Source organism: Phalaenopsis equestris, unplaced genomic scaffold (assembly GCF_001263595.1).
Source record: "Phalaenopsis equestris unplaced genomic scaffold, ASM126359v1 Scaffold000002, whole genome shotgun sequence".
NCBI lineage: Eukaryota > Viridiplantae > Streptophyta > Magnoliopsida > Asparagales > Orchidaceae > Phalaenopsis > Phalaenopsis equestris.
In genome coordinates this window covers 27,621,737-27,637,062 of record NW_018164444.1, presented here as the reverse complement: position 1 = coordinate 27,637,062, position 15,326 = coordinate 27,621,737, and the positions used below count along the sequence as shown (strand labels likewise).

Here is a 15,326-nt window from a genome sequence, read left to right as displayed (position 1 = left end):
GCTACAAACAAAATTGATACAACCCACTTTTTGCATGTTTGAAACCTATGTGCATGCTGAAAATATAAATTTTAAATACATTTTAAGCATTGGTTGCCCACCTGTTGATCATTTATTTATGCTAAGGAGCACCCTCCTGAGTTAGGTTCGATAGGACACCATTCTAATTGAGTGACGGTTTTTATACATTCGGGTGACCGAGTAGCCTTCGACGACCCTCGAGTACTAATATATGGTTGAGCCCAGCCCCGACCCGAGTGCTTGCGGTCCCCCTCTTTTCGGACTTTTTCATATGTTTTTCTTGAGATTTTTGGACAAAACACTCATGGTCTTTTCTTCCGGGATCTTCCCGAAGTTTTGATAATTTTCTTGGAATTGTCATTTGTCGATTTTTACCGAGTTTTTCATCATGGGTCATTTGCCAGTTTTCTCGAGTTTTCTTTCGTTGTGAGTCATTTACCGTTCTTTCTTGGGTTTTGTAGGCGGTATTTTTTTTGTTAATACAATGCATGCTAGTTCATTTCCTAAATTTTGTTCCTATATTTATACCTACTGTTGTTTCTTTTTCACACTATACCTTAGAATAAGAGGACAGTAGTTGGTTTTATAGGAGGCACCCGATAGCAGGTCGTTGACTCAACTATTGCATGTACACTTAAACTAAATATCGAACTCGAAGGTGCTACGACGAGGAGCTTGGAGCTAGCATTGTGGGCAGCACGACCATCTTCAACAACAAAACATATCTACATCAGCAAAACCTTTCATTAGAATTAAACAACGAGCCATAGGATTTCGAGGTAGTCTGCTTAGCGCGCATAAATCCTCATTTTATCTTTTAGGTCTTTGCACAACCAGGCTGTCCAATTTAAGCCCTAACTCATTCTAGGTTCCGAGTTTGTCGTCCGATACGCGTAAACCCTCATGTTTTAGGCGACTTGTGTGACCGTGTCACACAAATATAAGCCCTAAATAATAAGACTGGCAGGATGAAACGTCAAATAACATCTTCTCAAAATTGAAGCTAAATATTAGGATAGTTTGGGAAGCCCGAGGTTCTCCTCAGGATCCATGACATCCCCTAGTTTTTCTTCATTTGGATTCCTCAACAATATTCCAATTTTGAGCATTTCCCATTTGACACTTCTTGGTCCGATTTCGTTTAAAAGTCTTATCATTTTGATCTATTTGAAGATAGTATTCCCTATTTTTTATCGAGAGTCTTTTTAAGTAACTTCGGTCATTTAAGATGTAATTAGCTATAGAGGCTTGCCCTTATAGGAAGTTTTTCTGAACCCAGCCTAAAATAAACCTTATTTAATTATTTGTATTAAATAGGAGAACTTGTCAGCAAATAAAATGGTTTTCACAGACCAAACGGATGTCATATATTTCTTAAGTTTATTTGATCGAGTTTTATCCTCAAGTCTTGTATTTATCCCTCGAGATAGACACAGGATTTGAGGTAGAGCGCTCTTTCATTTAAACTATGAAAAGTATGGGGTCAGTTTGATTTCATATTTTTCTTAAAACTTATATATATATATATATATAAATTAAATGTCCTTCCGAAGCAAGCGGCGGGATTTCGATTTCGGTGACCGACAGCTTCTTACGGCAACTCCCCCAACTCTTTAGTACCGACAGTCTGTAAGTAAAGAATCAAGTAATGAACGAATCATCAATAGATCCTCCCCTTGGTTTTGCTAGGTTGAACTACTTTGGAATCACATGGTTGAATGAGATGAAGGCTTTTCTCATGGGATTTATAATCTTGAGAGAAGTTTACCTTGTTTTTTCTTTCATTGTGTTTAGGGGTGCTATTGTGGGTGAAGATAGGGCATATTTAGTGCATGGGATCTCTCGCTAATATAGGATTTAGTGCATGAAGATACTTGTGATTGAACTACTTTGATCACACAGGGCTTATCCATAATAAAATTGGCATGCCCCACAATGGATCCTCTCAGTTAAACATATGTAATAGAGATGAATACAACTTAACTTATTGAATCTATCATCAATATACATCTAAATCTTTACTCACTAGGATAGAGTTGGTGATAACTTCAATCACATGAAAATCTTAAATTTATTGTACAACATAATTTTTTATTAATAGGCATCTAATGGTTAACAAAAATTAATTGAGTAAATGATTTTAATATATTTCAATCATTCTGCCTCAAAGTTTTTAATAAACGTTAAAGCTTATCTGCACAATATTAAACTTTCAATTTATACATGAACTTTATATCTTTTATAAAAAATATACATCAAAATATAGAATAACTTCTTCAAAATTAATTCTTATTCAGGATGAACCTTTTTTTTTTATCTAGTTAAAAGAATAGCTAGAGTAATATCAAGCGAGCTTAAAAACCAAAAAGAAAAAAATCTAAAATAGAATTTAAATATTCATGAAATTTAAATTGTATGATTTTGATATACTAATCACGAATTGGACATTAGTAAATAAAATAAAACCTAGATTAGTGTAGTGCATCACCTTTAATCCTTTTAAAGTGATAATTCATGAACAATAATTTGCATAATTTTATGTGCAAAAATGTTACTTAAGAATACTTTAAAAGAAATATTCAATCACAATGTATACTATGCTAGTAAGCTTACAGATGTTAACATTAGAGCATGCTTTCATAATATTCATTAATTTATTTCATTTGTTTTTAAACATATATCTTATATATGTAGACCATTATTTATTTGTTATCATAAGATAGTGGACTTATTTTATTAGATCACACTACTTATTATATGATTGAAAATTGAGCCCAAACACTACATATGGAGGAGCTTAATATCTTCTTAGGGGCTCACATTATCGCACCATTTGTATAGGTTATTTAAAACGCATCAATTCGAGGACTCTTCTATTTCTGCATGAGCTTATTTTTACCTTATGTAGGCTATCATGAGGACTCTTCTATTCCTACATGAGCTTATTTCTCCCCCAACCACCTCCCCCCCACTGCCCTCGGATCTCCTTATCCGGCCCTAGCCGGAGATTGGTGTTTGTTGTGTTCTCTTTTCAGTTTTGAGTCTTGTTTGTAACCCTAATCACTTTTTTTTGTAAAATTTGCTTATGTTACTATGAGTTTCGTTTCATTAGTTTCAGTATCATTTGGGATCAGAGCTAGTCTAACTCTAATCCTATATTAGGGTTTCCTAGCATCCAGTCTTACCCCTCCAAAATTATTCTTTCCTTTTCCCAAACCATTGCCAAAGCTTTGACCTAACCCTAATTTCCCTTTGTTGATTTTCGAAATCAACAACTCTAAATCATTTTTTCGCCCTCTTTCACCTCCCACTCCAAATCTTAGTCATACCACCGAAGAGATACATGTTGAGTCTATCCAAGAAGATATACAACGAGAGATCTGCCTGTTTTAACAAATACTGACGGACATTGAGGATGAAACCTTGGGGAACTTACCCTCAACGGTGATGGGGAAAGTCGAAAAGGAGAAAGGAATAATAATTTTAAACCCTTATATAGGGTGGATTTTGGTGATGAAGATGAAAGACCACGACGTTTCGCAATCTAGTGTCAGAGGAGGCCTAGAGAGGGGACATCAGTTGAAGGACACAGAGACTACAAAATCAAGGTGGATCTACCAATATTTGAGGGAGGTATGAATCCAGATGAATTTATTGATTGGCTACAATTTGTTGAACGGATCTTCATATATAAAGATGTGTCAGAAGGTAAGCAAGTAAAATTGGCTACTATCTAGTTAAAAAAATGCACCTCTTTGTGGTGGGAGAATTTACAGAGACAAGAAAAGGGAAGGTAACATTAAGATTACCAAATGGGAGAAAAAATAAAAAAGCATTGCATTCCATCGCATTATCGCCAGTACATGTTTTTGAGACTCCACAACGTGCAACAACAATACATTTTAGTGGAGTTCATGCTGCAATTCAACCACTTATAGATGAAATGCGAGTTGTCCGAACTGGAGGAGCACGCTGTAGCTCGGTACTTCGGGGGCCTGAAGCCCTCTATTAGCAATATGGTGCAACTTAAACCATACTTGATGCTGGGGGATGTTCAAACACTAGTCTTGAACGTGAAAAGACAACAAAAAATAAAGCAGACAACGACCTTCAGTCAGGAAGTCCCCTATAGCTACTACAACTGACAAGGGTACCTTGGGAGAAACTAGCCAGCCGGATAAGGTAATGACAAACCAAATCAGAGTAGGAAGAAATAGAAGAAAGGCAACCCCTCCAATATAGTATCGGCTGAGGAACTGGGTGAGGTGTTTCGTCTGCCACAGAATGAAGGCGAGTCACTCGCGGTTCGACTAGTCCTGTAGACAAATGGTGGAGAAGTTAGGCCTCATAACTCAGAGACACTCCCAACTATATTCTCTAATGTGGTTGAAGAAGGAAAAATGAAAACAGGGTTAGTGTTGACATGAGATGCTTAGTGGAGTTTTCAATTGGGAGTCAATTGCATGATCAAGTGTGGTGAGAAATGGCCCCCATAAATGTCTGACACATTCTATTGGGGAGAGAGTGACAATTTGACTGGAAGATTCATCACGATGGATTCAAAAACAACTATTCTTTCACCAAGAATGGGAAGCACATAACCCTCCCTTCGACTAAGCCCAAGGTTACTGGCGTTCTTGTCAGCAAAGTAGCATTGATGGGACCAATTTTCGTGATGATAAGGTATGGATAGGATTGAGACACCAGCACCAGACATGTGACAGGCGCGACATAGAAGATTTTGGGATATCACAGTCGACATCTTACGACATCTTACCACCATGAACACCACCATTCAGAGATATTCAGGCTACCCTCATTCCCAATCGGGTCGAGTCGATCTTGGATTACTTTGGGAGTATTCAGCAGCATGGGTGAGACATGCAGACTCAGTTCAATTTTGTGGTGGGACCCTCGGAGAGCGGATTGATATGGAGGTATGCACGCAAGTGGAGAAAACTCCTTCAATGCTTTGGAAGACAGTGCAGTCGACAGTGGGATCCAGGTGTTGTTAGCATTGAAGATGATGAACCGGAAGCTTCGACTAATGAAGTCGAAGTTCCCCCAATTTCGAAAGGTTGACACCGGGCTTTGGGAGAAGACCAACTGAACTAGCTGGCAGAAGAGCCTGTTGAACAGGCTTAGGGAGTTTCTGGTTCAGCCTTCTACTCTGACCGACCGGCCTTCTTAAGGGCGGCATTTGCCGCCCACACTCTCCTTTCCGTTCCTTTTCTAATTCTCGCCTACTGGGAGTCGGGATTTGCCGCCCACTACTTCCCTTTTTTTCCTTTTTTGTTTCCCACCTGTTTGGAATATATTTATATGTATGTTTGCTAAGTTTAGAGTTAGATTATTTTTTCTTTCTTTTAGATTTCTATGTGGAATTTTTTTTCCCTTTGCTAGTGTTGTATCTGACGACAGGTGGTGTTTCGGTTGTATCCAACGACAGGTGGTTCTCTAGTTGTTTCCTGCTCCGAGGTGGTGTTGTATCCTCTCCTTTACCTCCCTACCCTCTCCCTTACCCCCCTTAGCTGCCGGCCTGCACCTACATCTTCCTATTTCCCCTGCCGCCCCCTTCCCTGCAGCCACACATGCTGTCCAACCCCTCAAGCTGTCCAACCTGCACCCAGCCGCTCCCTACCACCCTCCCAAAAGTGTCGTAACCCTCATACCACCTTTCTTAGTTGTTACTACCACCTCATCTTCCTCCTACAATTGCTGCCAGCCCTTCTGCCTGATCCTAACCATTGGCCACCATACCACCCCATTCCAGGCACCTACCCCACAACCTCTACCATCGCTACTCCCAACCATCTTGCCGACACCACAGCTGCCCTCGGACCTCCTTATTTAGCCTTAGCCGGAGATTGATGTTTGTTATGTTTTGTTTCCTTTTCAGTTTTGTGTCATGTTTGTAACCCTAATCATTGTTTAATAAAATTTGCTTTCATATTAGTTTCAGTATCAGCAACCCGCCCCTCTTGTCAATGTTACTGTGAGGGACTCACAATTTTATGTTTTGTTGTTGAGATAATAAATTCTATGCTATCGATTGTTTTGGAAGACAACCACATAGTAGACCAAAAAAGAGATCTCATTTTGACCAAAAGAATTTAACTCGTGAGCGATATCCAGAAAATTCCACAGATATTCCTGTATAAGATATGATGTTTATTGATGATTTCATGTTTTTTGTTACATAGCTGTCATTCTGCATTTCTATATCTATTGAAACTTTCGTGGTTATCAGGGGTTTGATGTTTGATTGTGCAGCATGGCTGAAGATGCTGTTAATGCCGCAGTTAGATCTGGCGAGCTGAGTCCCAGCAATGGTTGTGTGACTGAAAATCTCTGTATTGTTGGTGGAGATGGATGGGAGCCAGCATCATTCACTACACTTGCTCAAAATTTTACACGCATGAAGAGAACACATAATGGCAAAATTATTCCCGGCGTTATGGACAGTGCGGTCTCTAAGCATCTGTCGCATGCATATGGCACTTCAGCAGAAAGAGTAGCTATGATTGCTCAGGTTTGGTCTTCTGATTTTTCTATTCTTATTATAATCTGTGAGTTATACTGAATTTTTTAATGAGAAAAATGTCAAAATAGTCCCCAGGCTCTTTGCAGCCGTCGTACTAATTTTGTCCTCCGAATTTTTTAGTATGAGCTTAAATAGTCCTCTGTTCATACCAAATTAATCCTAAACTCTTAATATTAGCTGAGATAGTCCCCACTGAGGGTCATTTCAGCCTCAATTTTAAGAGTGTGGATTAATTTGATTCTTTTATAGACTTTGAAACTAACATAGCCCTTGTAAACAATGAGTGGATTATTTTGACACTTCTCATTTTTTAATCTTCATGAGTGAGAGAGTGGCCGTGTAACCATGCCATTGAAGACCACAATAGATTTCAACTTTGATACATCTCGCATCATTTAATATAATTTCTATTGCTAATCTAAGTTTTATTTTTCAGTTATTGACCAAAATGTTGAAACGATAAACTGGGCGTGTCTGGTTAGTGAAATAGCTTTGGCTGCTTCTTGCTTTATGCTTCTTATGATCTAAGTAGTTTAACTTTATATGGGAGGTTTGTTTAAAAAATGGTTATCTTCATTATTAGCTTCATCCCAACTACTTTTAGAGCAACCATGTGAATTTTTCTTCTCCATTTATTTCTATTGGGTGCAGCATTTGACGATTGATTGGCTTTAAGAATGTTATTTCTCAATATCTAGTCAAATTGATGCACCTTTCATTTCTTTCCCTGGTCTTTTCTTATCGACTCTATTCAACCAGCTTATTGTTTTATGTTTTCTTATTTTACATCCATGTTTAAACCATTTAAGTGCTCATTTGCTTGCTTGTAGATAGAAGATATGTTTTAGAAGGTGATGATTTCATTTTTCACTTTGTTTAAAATGAATTCATTACTTTCAAGGGAACTTTTTAATTTAAATTAAATATTTATTTCTAATTTCATTCAACTAAATGATGGAATTCAGTATATTCGCCATGTTTCCAAACATGCTTTTAAAAATCAGGCTACCAAATGATCCCCAAGGCTAATTTCCTCAACATCATTTTTGGCTCTATGCTATTCTCATAACCTTGCTAAATAGGCTCATATAACGATCTATTCTTCTAGTTCTATGATATTGTTAGCATATGAATTCATTCACTCTCAACTTTTCAAATATTATTATGGCCTACTGGCCTAGTGCCTTGACCAACACTTGGATCTATGCAAAAGCCTTCTGCTCTATGAATTTACTTGAAGTTTTTTAAGTGAGATATTCTTTTATCATATTATACCATTAGGGATTTTTTCTTATCAACCATAATGTTTTTATTCTATAATTTTATATTCTATGGATACCCAATCCCTATTCTAGCTAATGATTAATTTATTCGGAAGGATTTCCCAAAAAGTTAATATAAGAACTTTGAAGATTGTTTGAATTTCAAAATGATTTTGTTAAGAATCCCATGCTCGTATGCATTCTTTTTTTGTTTAAGTAAATAATATTCGATATAACTAGGTAAAATATATGGAAAATATGTTCCTTTTATGCTTGGAAAGCTCATGTATGTTATCCGACCATTGAACCATATTTGCAAGATCTTGTCCTCTATGGTTTTATAAGTGAATGAGAATACAGAAAATCCAATGAAATTGCTAAGGATTAAGAGGAAAAACATAGAGGTTGCTTGGCAAATAATGTTAGGTTTTGAAATGTTTTAAGATCAGAACTTCATTCTTCTTAAGATGCCACTATTTCTGAAAAACTATCATTTTAAAATGGGAAATTTACTATCATATTAAACAATCACTACGTATTTACATATCTAACACCTAAAATTTGATATTTACATTTAGTTCACTTTGATTTTATGGAAAGGCTAACAAATAGAGTACATATATAAACAGGTTTTGGGAGGAAAGAATTCCTTAATTCACTATTAACAAATAGAGTACATATATACAAGGAAACCATTCCCTCTTTATTTACAAAATTACCAAATATATCTCACCTAAATTAGGAAAGTAAATTATTTTGAATAAAAAATAGGAATGGAATAAACCAATTGAAGGTTTCCTAATATGTCTCAATCAAATCTTCCAAGATTTGGATGTAGTGGCCGCCCTACATGAGAAAGGTAAATATGGAAAGGACTAAATCTTCTCAAATTTTCACACCCCTTCTCGAACTGGGTCATAGATGTAGAAACCAAGCTTAGTATTGAATCTTGAGAATGTGTTAAAAGGAAGAGTTTTGGTGAAGACATCAACAACTTGTTAGTGTATCGGAATGTAGCTTAATTGTATAATTTCCCCATTGACCTTTTTAGAGATGAAGTGTTTATCAACTTCAATATACTTGGTCCTGTCATGATGCACATGATCCTTGGCAATACTGATCGTTGTTTGACTTTCACATAACATCTGTATAAGCCTATTGAACTAACATCCTAGTTCTTATAATAATTTTTGAATTCATATCGCTTCACAGATCCCCAAGGCAAGTGCTCTATACTTTGATTTTGCAGTGCTTCTCAACAATAACTTGCTTCTTATTTCTCCATGTAATTAGATTTTCTCATACACGAGCAGTAACATGTTGTGTAACCTGTTGTGGACCTTCTATCACTGAGTTCTCTAGCCCAACTAGCATCAGTGTGGACTTTCACTTCTCTGTTTTTTATTTTCTTAAAAATCAATCCATAAACAGGAATCTTCTTGAGAAACCTCAAAATTCTATATACCATCTCCAAATGCTCTTCATTTCATTTGGGTTATTCATATGTTCCCTCATAATACCGACAGAGTATGCAATATTTGGCCTAGTATGTGAATGATAAATAAGTTGTCTTATCAATCTTGGTATCATCCCTTACCCACAGATATGCTTTTTTCTTCCCTGGTTGACTTCTTGTTGGACTCCATCGGAGTATCAGTAGTTTTGCATCCACTCATCTTTATTTTTTTTAGCATATCTATGGTATATATCCTCTGTGACCTAATAACTTTTTTCTTGAACCTTGCAACCTTTGTACCTAGAAAATATCTCATGTTTTTAGGTTATTGACTTCAAACTGCATACGCTTCTTTGATTTTAGAAATTTCTTTTATCATTACAAATAAAAATCATATCATCCACATATATGATAAATGCAACAATCTTATGTCTCCGAGTTTGTTTTATGAACAATATGTGAACAACCTAACTTTGATAATATTCATTGGATTTCATAATTTTAGCATCTTTTCAAACCACACTCTTGGTGATTACTTAGGCCCATAAAGAGACTTTTTGAGTTTACATACTAGGTGTTTATTGGAATTTTTCTCAAGTCGTAGTTGTATCTCTATTTATATTTATTCTTGCAGATTCCCATTTAGGGAGTCATTTTTTATGTCAAGTTGATGCAATCCTCATTCCTTATTAAACCATTGTTGAAAGAACTCTTATAGCATTTAGTTTGACAGTTGGTGTGAATGTCTCATGATAGTCAATCTCATAAACTTGTGTGAAACCTTTAGTAACAAGTCTGGCTTTGAATCTCTTAATACTCTCATCAACTTTGTAATTGATGTTGAACAACTATTTGCACCCAATTGGCTTCTTATCCTGAGAAAGTTTAGTAAAAGTTCATATGTTATTATGCTTTAGTGCTCGAATCTATTCTTCCTCTGCTTTCCTTTTTTTCTAAATTTTCAAGAGTTTCATAAATGAATTTAGGATTGTGCACACTATCAAAGTTAGATATAAATGCTCTATGGGCCGAGGAAAGTTTTTCATAAGTTACATATTTTTGAGTACTAGACTCCTCACTTGAACTTTCTGATAATATGGATTCGGATTTTGGTTGAAGTAGTTTTATTTTTAAAAATTGACTTCTACCTGCTTAAGATTTTTCTTTCTCTTAGTGTACACATGGAGTCCTTTATTGTGGATTTTAAATTAGGTTAGTTGGATATCTTCAACAAGAGTAAGACAGTCAGGCCGAAGAGTAGGAAACAAAGTAGTTGGGTTTGTTGTGTATGTGTCCTCAAGTGCATCCCAAAATTGATAGTCATTTGCATTCTCTCCCTGAATATCAAATTTGGAAGGATTGATTTTCAAAATTATGACATCCATGGAGTTGTAGTTTTTTTCCGATAATAAGAGTAAAACCTATACCCATTTTTGCTAGAGGCATAATTAAGGAACATACAGTTGATAGATTTAGGATTGAGTTCAGTTCAGGTTGGGGAATAAATGTGAGCAAATAATATACACTCAAAGATATTAAGTGGTATAGTAGTAGAGAAAGCTCTGATGTGTGGATATGTAACCATCAAAACATTAAGTGGTGTTTTGAAGCGAAGTACCCGGCTAGACATTTGATTGATAAGATATGTTGCACTATAAACTACTTTCTCACAAAAATGTTTTGAAACTTGATGAGAAATCATATTTGAACGGGATATTTTACCTAAATGTCTATTCTTTCTCTCTGCTATCCCATTTTATTGTGAGATATCAATACATGAACTCACTTGGATGATTCTATGTTTTGAAAGATAGGACCTAAAGGTGGAGTTAAAGTATTCCTTTGTATTATTAGTTTTGAGGGTTTGAATTTTACATTGGAATTCAGTTTGAATCAATGTATAGAAAATTTGAAAGATTTATGTTGTTTTAGATTTTTTTCTTCATTATAAATAACTAAGTAGTTCTAGTATGATCGTTAATAAATGAGAAATCATCTAGCCTCACTTTGGATTTTCACCTTTGAAGATCCCCAAATATCACTATGGATAAATGAAAAAAAATAGTGTGAGTTTATATTGAATCAGGTGATAACTATTTCTAATATGTTTGGCCAGTTGACAAGTTTCACATTGATAAAAGTTAAGTTTCTTTATTAATAAACAAATGTGTATAGAACTTAGTAACATAATTAAAATTATGATGACACAGGAGATATTGTCATAACATGATCTACTTTTTGACGGACGTAGACTCAACAGACTTAGAAATTTAAGGGATATGTGAAGATGAGATTAGTTGTGTGTTTAGAGAGAAATTTTCATTGACCAGATGCAAGTCTTGATGTATTTCAGCACTGTCAATCACCTTTCCCAATTCCACCACTTAATTTATAAGAGTTTGCAAGGAATTTATTTACATTTCATATCATGAGTAATCTTACTGATTAAAATCAAAATCAATCTAATTTTGAAACACATAAGACAAATGAAAGAGTGATATCCTAAAAAAGCTCCCCATCTCATTTCTCCACAATTTTTTTGTGTGATTCGTCTGCAAGTCTTGTCGATCTAAATGTAGAAATCTTTTGATAGTTGACTGGAGCATTGATGTCTCCGATCATATGATCAGAGACTTATGATTTTATGATCTAAGTTTTGAATATCTAATTATTGGCAAGATGGGAGAACGATATATTAACTTGGTATGTCACGAGGTTGGTGTGCTGCTATGAATTACTTCCAAGGAGTTTCTTAAGTACTTCAAGTTGTTCCTTGGTCAATGTTTTTGTCAATCCTTCTGGTGTGGTAGTAATATATTTCTTTCTCTATTGATCCTTCCTTCTCTATCTGGGTTTCCAGTCTTCTTCGAATAATCACATGTAGCTTCTTCTTGACCTTTGAGTCATGGGAAGAATTATGGGTGTACAGAGTTGAACTTTTAGTGCTTGGTGAAACCCTATTTCTTGTTAGCATCAGCTTCTTTCTGCTCTCTTCTCTCTTGACTTCAGCAAACGCTTCACGCGGAGATGGAATAGGCTTTGTTTTCATGATCCGCCCTCTTACCTCATCCAATTCCTGAGTTAGTCCTACTAGGAATTTGATGGTCATCTTCTTCTCGATGATGGATTTAAATGTCACTGCATCTTGTAGACATTTCCACACATCTCAAACATATCCAATTATAGTCAATATTTTGTCAGTGTTAAAGTATTGGGTGACGTTTGGTTTTCCTTGACGGAGGTCATGAAGCTTGGTTTCGATCCTAAACAAATTTGTAGTGTTCTCAGTGTTGTAATATTTTTCTCTTGCAGCCTCCTAGATTTCTTTGGCAGTTTTGTGGAGAAAAAAATTCTCCCACTTCTGGTGTTATTGAATTGACCAGTTAAGACAATCATATGATGTTGATTCTTTTATGTACGATGGTTGAGGTCAGTGATCTCAAGAACTGTCATCTCCATTGAGATTCTCTTTACCACAAATGTACATAAGTACGGATTGTGATCATTGAAGAAAGTTATGGCCATTGAATATATGATTTATGGTTGTTTGAGAGTTCAAGAGTAGTTTGGACAAAATCCCCCGGTTTCTGACTCAGAATTCACCTCCGGGGGTAGAACTTGACATCGTCATTCCATACTATGTCATCATCCTAAGCTTATTTGTGGTTGCTTTTAGTTGTTTGTCTGAAATTGACTGCTGTTGCTTACTCTGCTGTTTTAGCTAGCCGCCACTGCTACTGTTTCTTTTTCTTGCTGCCGCTGCTTCTCCGGGTGCTGGATCCAGGGAAAATAGCCTTCAGGAAGCCTGTCGCAAGGAGAGTTTCCGGAGACCTGGAAAGCCTTCATCTGGGAGGGTTCCGGGAGAGATGTGGTGGATGTTGGAGAATTCTGGCTGCTGAAATTTCAGGAGCTGCAAAGGACTGTCTGTAAGGAAGATTTGTGGCTGTTGCAGGGAAGGGCTAGAGTTTTTACTTCTGCTGCTGGGAGAGGAAGGTAAAGCAAGTGAACTACCGGCTGCAGGGAGTGGAGGGCCTGCAAAGGAAGGCCAGTAGAGAAGTACAGGCTGCAAGCTGGCAGAGAAGATATTCAGCCGACGGAAAGGATTTTCGGCTGCAGAGGAGATTTCCCGCGGCATGAGATGCTGGTGTTTGTTTTCAAAGCTCTGATATCATGTAGAAAATAGATATGGGAGGAAAGAATTCCTTAATCCACTATTCACAAATAGGGTACATACATATAGAGAAATCAATCCCTCCATATTTATAAACTTACCAAACGCATCTCACATAAATTAGTAAAGTAAATAATTCTGAATAAAAAATATGAAAGACATAAAATAGGAAGGGAATGACCAATTAAAAGTGTTCTAAGATATCCCAATCAAATCCTCCAAGATTTAAAACTAGCGGCCAACTAACATGAGAGAAAAATATAAAATGGCCAAATCTTCTCAGATTTCCACTCAGTTGTATTTTTATGTAACATTAAAGATTTAAATGTTATGTATATAAATATAAAAGTGTAGTTGTTAGAGATGTAAATAAATGAGATTATGTGGGTAAGTAAGCTAATGCACCAAAAACAATAATGCTGTTTTCTGATTCTATTATCATTCTAATTTTCCCCATTTTGCAGAATGAAAATCTAGGCAAGAGGCTTGCCCATGGTTACCCATTCCTGGAGGCTGAGGTAGCCTACTGTGCCCGGCACGAGTACTGTGAGTCCACCGTTGATTTCATTGCCCGGCGGTCTCGGCTGGCTTTCCTCGACACCGATGCTGCGAGGAGGGCCATACCCCGAGTAATTGAGATTTTAGCCTCCGAGCACAAGTGGGACAAGTCCAGGCGGAAGCTCGAGCTCCAAAAGGCTAAAGAGTTTCTGGAAACCTTCAAGTCATCCAAAAACGCCCAGTTTAATGATGGAAAACATACAGGTATGAACATCCACTTCCAAATATTGTTCTCACCGTTGCATGTAAACCTGGCATTACATTTTGATATTAATGGTCTTTCAGGTAAATAATTTATTTCAACTTCATCCCTCTCTCCAGACTCCTTTGGCAAGAGTCCCATGCATTGAGTATATTTATATAGCAATAAAAGGCAGGTATTTCCACTCTTATGGATTTATGCATCTAACCCCTAAAACTTCAATTTTTACATACATATTCATGGGAAGTTAAAATGATGGTATTTTTTTATGCAGTATGAAAGATTTGGTTGGTATAAATTGAAATTTTAAGTGTACCACCCAATTCCTATGTATTTACATATCTAACATTTAAATTTTCATATTTTATATGCATAGCACTCAAATCCCGACACCACAGCAAAACTAATGTTATCATTAACTTTTTAAAAATGAAGTACATTTGTTTCATTCATATGTCTATGATATCAAAGTGTTATAAATATAAATATTAAATTGTTGATGTTAGATATGTAAATACATAAGAACTGTGGTATGCATGTAAATTCCCTTTCCTCTTATATATCAATTCCATTAAAACATGCACTTTGATTTTTCTCCTTTTCTCCTCGCTTTAATTGCTGCTCCTCTTTCCATGAACGTACAGGTTGAAGCAACACGCGCCTCTTCGCTTCGACAAACTTCAGCTCAAGACTAACTTAACAATAACACGAAGCCTGCCCCTGTTTTCTGTTACTTCACTCTTGTTTTTAAGCAATTCCATTGTAGTTGCTATCTTTATTTTCACTTTTCACATAATGGGATTATTAATTCCCAAACCATATTGTTTGTTTATTATTATTTTAAAGTGGTTAGGCTCATTGTTCTTGTACTTGAAATCAATCTTAACAACTAATTTCATTTAGCCTTTGTTAGCTCGTGTAACTCATTCATAAAGCTTTTTTTCGACTAGGTGGATTATTAAAGTTTTGGGGGTGGCACGATAATGTTCAAAAGAGTCGGGTTTTGGTATGTTTTGATTTGGTTGTGAATCGTTTACGAGTCGGTTCTCTCGTAGTTGGTTTACTGCATTTGTGCTCAACTCGGTAGCTTGAATTCGAAATTTTTCTTATAT

At 36.2% G+C, this 15,326-nt stretch overlaps 1 protein-coding gene across 2 annotated transcripts in view; it reads left to right on the top strand.

Moving 5' to 3' along the window:
* LOC110027723 (glycerol-3-phosphate dehydrogenase SDP6, mitochondrial) overlaps nucleotides 1-15,072 on the top strand; it is a 37,476-nt gene extending 22,404 nt beyond the window's left edge. The window contains exons 5-8 of one of the 2 annotated variants that reach the window (XM_020729264.1): nucleotides 6,295-6,553; nucleotides 13,919-14,216; nucleotides 14,298-14,389; nucleotides 14,859-15,072. In XM_020729264.1, the coding sequence (XP_020584923.1) occupies nucleotides 6,295-6,553; nucleotides 13,919-14,216; nucleotides 14,298-14,305 (565 nt within the window). In that variant the 3' untranslated portion in view covers nucleotides 14,306-14,389; nucleotides 14,859-15,072. The remainder of the gene's footprint in view (nucleotides 1-6,294; nucleotides 6,554-13,918; nucleotides 14,217-14,297; nucleotides 14,390-14,858) is intronic. The other variant, XM_020729272.1, reaches the window with a different exon arrangement.
* Nucleotides 15,073-15,326: the final 254 nt, after the last annotated feature.